The 9,440-nt window shown below is 34.7% G+C and overlaps 1 protein-coding gene across 1 annotated transcript; it reads left to right on the top strand.

Moving 5' to 3' along the window:
* The first annotated feature begins 5,796 nt into the window (after positions 1 to 5,796).
* Positions 5,797 to 8,907, top strand: LOC124535383. Its single transcript, XM_047111591.1, has 2 exons — positions 5,797 to 6,568; positions 7,553 to 8,907. Exons 1-2 carry the CDS (start codon positions 5,797 to 5,799, stop codon positions 8,905 to 8,907), a joined length of 2,127 nt encoding a protein of 708 aa, XP_046967547.1.
* Positions 8,908 to 9,440: the final 533 nt, after the last annotated feature.

The following is a 9,440-nucleotide window of genomic DNA, read 5'->3' as shown; positions in this document are numbered from 1 at the left end:
GACAATACCTATTATGTAACTATATTTATTATACACGATAGGTGGTAAATAATGCAGTCATGGTAAGCTCCCCTTTTCTGCAATTTTAGAGGCGAGATGGCCCAGTGGTTAGAACGCGTACATCTTAATCGATGATTTCGCGTTCATACCAAGGCAAGCACCGCTGATTCATGTGCCGAATTTGTTTAAAATTCATCTCGTAGTCAGCGGGGAAGGAAAACAATGCGAGGAAACATTCATGTGTCAAATTTCATAGAAATTCTTCCACATGTGTATTCCACTAACCCGCATTGGAACAATGTGGTGGAATATGTTCCAAAACATCTCCTCAAAGGGAGAGCCTTAGCCCAGCAGTGGGAAATTTACAGGCTGTTATTGTTGTGCAATTTAATTTTGCCGTGCAGTAAAATATATAAATCAAACAATTTGATCTACAAATCTTGTTTCAACCAAGTGATTGTCAATAATAAAACTATTTTCAACTCGTACGACAGATAAAAAAGGAACCCAAATAGCACTCGTACTAAGTCCTTCGGTCAAATCAGATCCGACACATTGGAATCAAAATCGCCCAGCCGTAAATGGAGGCCGGTATCCTGAAATTCTACTTACGAATACGAAACAATCCATTACCAGATTGTTTCTGAAACAATCGAACTTGAAATAATTAAACTCGGTACATAGATACAGAGTGTAATGGGTCTAAATAAAGACATGGATTCATGGTGAGAAATATTGAAAAATATTTTTTGACTGACTCATAGATCAGATATGAAAAATGGAAATCTGATTGCGAACTCTTACCCAGAAAAACACAAACGTTCTCCTTAATTTGGACTCGTAATAGACCTTGTAAAGGAAACATTTGTGAAGGCAAAACGATGTATGTAAGTTTAAAGTATTGTCTTGCAGATTTGAAGAGGTGAGCCCAAATTAACAAATGAATTCAGCTTTAACAAATTTTAATTACATCATCATCATAAATTGATATCATATTATCATGTTCATAGTAGACGATTTTGTATATCGAAGCGAAAATTTCTCCTACTACAAGCTTTAAATTTAATTTACCCGATGTAGGCCTTTGTGCCGAGCCGATTGAGTGCCACACACTCATCAATTATTCTACCGCCAAAGATCATACTCTGAATTGCTATGTTCCGGTTTGAAGGGTAAAACAGACAGTGTAATTACGGGCATAGGGGATATAGCATCTTGGATTGGGAAAACATTGATTTTGTTGCAGAATTTTTTGTTTAAAAACCATGGATACATCTAGTTCTATCATCTCATTTAGCTCTTAAGATTAAAAAAAAAAAAACAACTTCCAATAAAACTCCTCGAAAAAATGTACACATAAAATTCGAGCCCAAAAAAGTTCCATATTCAAATGCGATCGAACGGGAAGTATACAGTTTCAAATGAAAAACAATTTTCCAGATCGTTTCATGAACGGCAGAGTTCTGAGGTAGCAAACATTAAAAAACACAACCGAATTGAGAACTTCAAAAAAAGAACATGTACTCTGTACTACTTACTTGAAACAGCTAAATAATGATAAATATGCGTAATGTTAAATTAACCGAAAATTCTAATGCTATTTACATTAAATTACTTACAAATATATTGGTGTCTTTTGATAATGTACACAGCGAATTTTTGTTGAATTTCGAATGGCATTTTCCCGTCGTTAAGAAATTTGAATTCTAACATTTAAATGAGCTTGTGCACCAGCCCTTAGAATATATCTACTAAGATTTCCTAGATTACGACTCACATAAATGCAATCTCTTCGTTTGAAACTGAACGCCTGTTGATAGCATTTGTCGTAAGCGAATCTTAATTATCATCACTTACTTTGAAATGTTTTATTTATCTACGTCCAAGTTTATTTACTATACAGAGTGGAATTTATTTAGATTACTATCATTTACTTACTATTTCTAACTTTAATGCCGTAACCATCCTCGTTAGATAACTTAGAAACTTATAAACACAGTTTCATAATTCAGTCACAGAGTTAGGCCAATATTTTTTTACGGAAAATCTTAATGATAACTAACTTTTGACCTAACAAAGTAATTAAATTTTCAATCCGATTCTGGGATATGAATAACAGTGCTTAACAGTGCTTAATATGCTGTAGATCATAAAGCAACTACACCGATTAGTCAGCGCCTGAGTTCTTACTGGAGGTATCGTATGTGTCATCATTATAGTGAGAATATTCATTGTGGGATTCTTCTACATACTAAAGCAGCATATTAAATGTGCATTTAGCTAATTTTCTTTGAGAATGAGTATCATAGCTGAAATCATTAAAAACTTTTTTAGTTTTACTTGCTGATATGTTTTTGTGCAAGTCCATCTGGGTAGTTACTCATCAGATATTCTACTGCTAAACAGCCAAACTTAGAATTGTCGTGTTCCAGTTTGAATAACATCTTAGTTACAAAGTTGATAGCATATATACGAATATAGCAATGTAAGAAATATTTTTGACATCACAATTTTATATTCCAAAATGATCATAACATTTTAGTTACCAAGTTGATAGCGCATTGCCGATGTAAGGAATATTTCTGACATCACCATTGTCTATGGATGATGGTGACCACTTACTCAGGTGCACCATCGTGTGTCTCATTTACTCATCAACCAAGATATAACATAAAAAAAAGAAAACGAGAAAATCATCATTATAATATTACAAAGAAATTAAATACTGTTATGGTATTGACTACAGTATTAATATTTCCCTTTTTTTCTTTCATCAATATTGAAAGAAGCAGAAAAAACATTTTCAAAGCATATACTGGAAATAATTTTAACAATTTATCCCAAAACGTAACGCAACTGATCAGTATTCAGAATATGGGGTTGTATAAAGTACATATGAACTCTCAGTTGATCACATAAAAGGGTGTTTTATGGTTTATCCCGTGGCCAAATACCAAGTAGCTGATCGGTATACCGGTCTTAGTACAGGAACCGATACTATTTTAGTACGATGACTTTTTTATAAAAAAATATACTTTAAAGACAGTTTTGTTTATGACACCATTTACGGTATCAAAGAAACGTTTAATACGCAAGATTGTTACATAAGTTAAATTACATTTTATTTTATAGCTAAGAAATAAAAATACCCATCAGTCGGAACCGTTTTATGTTTAAACTTTTCAGATCCTCGCTGTAAATTTTTAACATTAAATTCGTAACAAAACGTAAACTTTACTGCTTAATATAAAATACTTAAAACTCACTTACAAAACAAAAATACTATAGCATTTGGTCCATTTAATTTACTTGAATAAAAAATATTACATATTTTTACATAAACGCTTACTGTTTTTCATAAAATGGGTTAGCATGTGTGACAATGTTCTGATTTGTAATCTCTATAGTTTTCTAACTTTTTTGGTGGGAGATTTAAGATATAAAAATTGACCTATTTTTTCTTGGGGTTCAAGCTTTATTAATACAAAATTTTAGTAAATTTGTTTCTGTGGATAAGATATGAAAGCGTAACTGAGAGGCAGACTTAATTTCGAATTTATTATATTAAAGTAAATAATGCGGATACCCACCCGATATAATGCGGATATCTCAATCAATAGTTCTAGAATATATATTAAGGGCATCAATTAATCAAGTACTTATACATTTAACCTCCCCAATGGTGTCAATGTCAATGCTACGGTAAAGCATTCTCATAAGGAACCCGTATTAGCCGCTAACAATAAAACTCCGAGAGCCGAGGTGGCCCAGTGGTTAGAACGCGTGCATTTTAACCGATGATTGCGGCTTCAAATCAGGCAAGCACCGCTGGATATTCATGTGCTTAATTTGTCTTTATTATTCATCTCGTGCTCGGCAGTGAAGGGAAACATCGTGAGGAAACCTGCATGTGTCCAATTTCATGGAAATTCTACCACATATGTATTCCACCAAACCGCATTGGAACAGCGCGGTGGAATATGCTGCAAACCTTCTCCTCGAGGGGAGAGGAGGCCTTAGAAATTTACAGGCTGTTGTTGTAATAAAAGTCTACTACTTCTGCTCACATGCATTAAACAAATTGCAACTCGACATAGAGTAAAAGCTGGTCCGAATGACGTATAAAGTCTCGATAGTTCTACTTGTATTACAAAAAGAGAATAACAATACTGTAACAAAAAATCGACAAACTACGAACATACGTATAAACTTGGATAACGTCTTCACGTTAAGGTCTCGGTATAATCCATATAGATTGCCTGTTTTTTGTTAACGACGTTCGAATCACTCCCAATACACTCATTCTTACCTATGAGTCAGTTCTATCTTATTTATACTCTCAGGATTTGATCATAGAACTCAATATGTATTAGAAATACCTTTAAGTAACATTAAGGCTGAGGTAACATCAAGCCTAATTAATATTTATTGAGGAGTAAAAATAAATGTACAAGTATAATTTGAACTAATCATTATGGTGCGTATCTCGTTAGAAATTCGAAGCAAATATTGCATTGAAAATAGTTATTGTATTTGATTTATAATCGTTTTTTTTCCGAGTTTTTTTAAGCCTTAGGGAAGTTCAATTCGAATTATATTTATTGTATTTTCGTTAATCGATTTAGTCGAATCGATTCTGATTAGTATCGTTTATATTTTAACTAGTGGCTACGCACTGGTGGACATTTTTTTTTATTTTGTTTTTTCTTTGTTGTTTTTTTACGGACATATTTGACAAGTGTGGTTCTATTTCAACTTATTAACACGAAACCTTAATACCTAAACCTTCCTTATAAATAACTCTGTCTATTAGTGAAAACCGTATGAAAATCCATTCAGTAGTTTTGGAGTTTATCGCAAACATACAGACAGACAAACACGGCTGAGGGACTTTGTTTCATAATATGTTGTGATAATATCTAAAGTAATGAAATAAGACGTACAAAATCAATCATACATAATTACTGGAGACTTTTATGTGGATAGTCGTTCTCGATGCACATAATATTTACATTACAGCGCGATTTCTTAGACATTTTCTGCCTCGCACAACTAACCTTTGTGGAACTAGCTTTCGCCGGCGGTTTTTCCAAACCGATACGACATGGGAACCTTCAAGAAAAGAGCATACTACTTCCTCAAAGGCCGGCTACGAACCTGCAAGCCCCTCGGTGTTGCAGATGTCGGTGTTGATGATGTCGGGCGGTGGTAGTCACTTTCCATTAGGTGAGCCTCCTGCTCGTTTGCCATCTATGTCATAAAAAAAAATAATAATATTCACAATTCTTGACCATACATACTATATGAATTACCAACTGAGTACTGTCATCTGACGTTTAACAGAGTGGACCTATATCGTGAGCTCCCGATTATTTAATTGCAAAACCATTAAATAACAAGCCTAATTGCAACAAACGTACTTTTTGCAAAAAGTGTGGACGCATTGAAGTGTAGTGTATATACATTTTTCCACCTACATTGATAAATATACTGTTAAATTAGTAAATAATTATTCAGTGTGATAGTTAATAAAAGTTAAAGTGGGTAGTGGAAAACAACTCATAAAGTAATAATCAACGCTCTTTGTTTGAATAATTCACAAGCATAAACTGAACCACTAATTTGATACATGTCATTAATATACTGGTGGAATAGTGGTGTTAGTACCTGCCTATAACCAGAACAGCTTACGGAACCAAGATCGATTCCCACCGCGGGCGAAGAACTTTTTCCATCATTATTTCATTTTAACTACAATTAAATTAATTTATAACAAGTAAAATAAATAGTAACATAATGGTAGGAACGTGCGAAGCATGCCAAGCCCACATCAGCGTTACAATGAAACGTATAAAATGCAGTCAGTGCGGTCGCATATATCATTCTGAGTGCGTAAGGTTTAGCGGAGACTCGGTATCTGCAAGAACTCAATGGAAATGCCCAAAATGTGTAGCGACCGTCCGTAAAGGTGGAGACAATAGTAACACACCGGTACGAATTGAAAAATCAAGTAAACCCCAGCGCTCAGTCGACACCGATCCCATTGCCATTGCACCAGAGCATGATGTACACGCGGTTCTACCGGATCACGTGAATTTAATCAACCGTTTCGAAGGAGTTCTCGACGCTAAACTTAAAAGGATTAAACATGAAATAGTAGAAGAACTAAAGGATACTATCATCACAGAATTAAAAAGTGAAATAATTTCGTTGTCTTCGGAATTCTCTCAACTGCAAGCCTCCTACTGTCAACTTCAAACTGAAAATGACAGTCTAAAAAACGAAGTATGCGTGCTCCAAAAACAAATTTCTCTCTGTGAAGATCAGTTATCAGAATTACGTTCTCAATTTGGTAAGCAACAACAACAGGCAAGAATTAATAACCTAGAAATTGTAGGACTGCCACAAATGAACAATGAAAATACAACTGATCTTATAAGGAACATCGCTAAATACGCTGGAGTTGAATTAAACCACGACGACATCGAATTTGCGCACCGAATCCAGCCGCAAAAAACCATAGCCGGACGACCAAAATCTATTGTAGTCAAACTAAAAGACAGGTTGTGTAAGGATAAAATACTCTCAGGACTGAAAAGGAAGAAAGGCATTTGCACAAAGGACATAGGTATTGAAGGCGCAGAAAAGAGAATTTTCGTCAATGAACATCTAACCCCTGAAAACAAACAATTATTAAAAACAATTAAAACAGCGGCACGTGAAAAAGCTTACAAGTTTGTTTGGGTTAGAAACTGCAATATTTTTTTAAGGAAAAACGAAGAGTCACCAGCATTAAGTATACGCTCAGAGAAAGACTTAGACAAGATAAAATAATAATTGATCTTACATTGCCATTATTTCTTTATTCTACTACGGATCTCACTGTAAATATTATTAAATTGTTGACGTCTTTATACATGTTCTGGAAATATTCACAATACACGCACTACATACACATCCATCATTCACCTGAATACTCATATAGCAAATTCCATGCATTTAAACGACGATACACAAACTTAAATAAACAAAATAGTAACCCCGCCATACCAATATCATCCCAATTCTCATACAGTACATTTGTACATTGTTACGGAATCTGTCAAAAACTATACACTATTAAATTTAATAAAATATGTCAGCTTAATATTTTGGTACTTATTACGGATACTATCAGGCGCTTATCCCTTAGAAATATTTTATCAAAACGTACGTGGTTTATGTACTAAAACTAATGAATTTAGACAAAATATTCTTAATCATAACTTCGATCTTATTTTAATTACTGAGTCATGGTTGACAAATGGTATCTTTGACCGTGAAATCTGCGACAGCAGATACGATATCCTAAGATGCGATCGAAATATCGAAACTTCCACAAAGAGAAAGGGTGGTGGTGTACTCATATGTGCCCTAAAGAAATTACACATTCAACATCGTAGTGAATGGGCTTGTCATGGAGTCGAATCCCTTTGGGTAACTATACCTAGTGAACATTTGAAAAATCAAGGACATCGAAACATTCACATTGGGTTAATCTACGCTCCTCCAGATGACCTATTATCATCTCGCCTTGAATCAATAGCATCCCGTCAAGCTGAAATCACTTCTAAGCAACCACATGACTACATCATTCTAGCTGGTGACTTCAACCTACCGAATGTTAAATGGTCAGATAGTGGACCTATAATACAAAAACAAGGACCAGCCAATTTACAAAACGCTACGGAGAATTTTATTGACATATGCTATCTTTCTGATTTGAAACAACATAATACAGTTGTCAATAACAAAGACAGAACCTTGGATCTGATATTTAGCAACATAAATTTTGAAGTTAATCACTGCCCCTGCCCATTCGTCTTAGAGGACCCGTATCATCCATGTCTTCAATTCAATCTCGCCAATCTGCAGATTCGTAACTTGCGCAAAAAACCTGTCATAAAACCTAATTTTTTCAAGGGGGATTATGCAAAAATAAATGAATATCTATCTAGGATTAATTGGTTCGACATATTAAAAGCAGATTCTATGGTCGGAGTTATCGACACATTTTACGCAATTATAAGAGACGCTATTAAAAATTTCGTTCCAATAGAAACAAAATTCAAGAATAACTTTCCAGTGTGGTACTCGAAGCCATTAATCCATGTAGTAAAAGAAAAGTTACAAAAGCATAAACTTTGGAAAGTGGGGAAAAACCCTCGAGATTACGATGAGTTTGCGATATTAAGGACGAGACAAAAACATCTCCAGAGTAGATGCTATGCTGCATACACTCAACGTTTGCAAACCTTCATACTCAAGGACCCTAAACAACTTTTCTCATTTACTAAATCATTGAGAAGCAACGAAAACGAATACCCTACAAAACTTACGCTAGGAGATACTATATACACAGATGAACCTTCGATGTGTAGAGGATTCAGTGAGTATTTCGAGAGTGTTTTTATAAAACCTGCTAAAAATTACGACGTAACAAATCAGCCTATATTATCTCAGAACGGATCCATTAGCAAAATCATTATCGAAGAAAAAGAAGTTTACAATTTGCTCAAAACGCTTAGGACTGATAAAGGGCCAGGTAGCGACGGCATTCCACCTTTCTTTTTATTCAAGTGTGCTAAAAACCTAGCTAAACCACTTTCAATTATTTTTAACTTTTCTGTTAATGTGTTTTGTACTTTTCCCGACGTATGGAAAGAAGCTCTAATAGTACCAATCCACAAAAGTGGTTCTAAAACAAAAATTGAAAATTACCGACCGATTTCTATCCTGAACGCAATAAGCAAGCTGTTCGGAAAAGTGGTTTACAGACAAATATGCACAACACGGTTTCATGAAGAATCGCTCAACGGTCTCCAATTTGGCCATCTTCACAGACTTTATACTGCAAAGTTTGGATGAAAGGTGCCAAGTAGATGTCATCTACACAGATTTTGAAAAAGCGTTCGACCGCGTAGATCACGTGATATTACTTCATAAACTTAATACTCTTGGGATAAACGGAAACTTGCTTCGATGGTTGACATCTTATATAAAAAATCGTATGCAGACAGTAGTAACAGGCAGTGCTAGAAGTGATTTTGTATTCATATCATCAGGGGTCCCTCAAGGATCCATTTTGGGGCCCCTTCTATACAATGCATATCTTTATGACATCGGCAATTGTTTCAAACATTCACACTATTTGATGTTCGCTGACGATAAAAAAGTCTACTTTAAAATAAGATCATTCAAGGATTGCCTTAATTTACAAGATGATTTAAATGCCCTGACAAAATACTACGCGAAAAACAGAATTACAGTAAACGTTAAGAAATGTCATCATATAACCCTGACTCGTAAAAAAACAAAAATTAATTTCGACTACAAAATCAATGACGCGACCATCGCTAAAAATTCCACCGTTACAGATCTAGGCATTAAAATTGACACTA

Source organism: Vanessa cardui, chromosome 14, assembly GCF_905220365.1.
Source record: "Vanessa cardui chromosome 14, ilVanCard2.1, whole genome shotgun sequence".
NCBI lineage: Eukaryota > Metazoa > Arthropoda > Insecta > Lepidoptera > Nymphalidae > Vanessa > Vanessa cardui.
Note: the sequence above shows the minus strand (reverse complement) of the source record. Positions and strands in the feature narration are given on the sequence as shown.

Coding starts and splice junctions, on each gene's coding strand:
- LOC124535383 (XM_047111591.1), top strand. CDS start 5,797: ATGGTAGGAACGTGCGAAGCATGCCAAGCCCACATCAGCGTTACAATG. Junction 6,569..7,552: donor CAAACTAAAAGACAGGTTGT/GTAAGGATAAAA, acceptor ACGCTCCTCCAG/ATGACCTATTATCATCTCGC.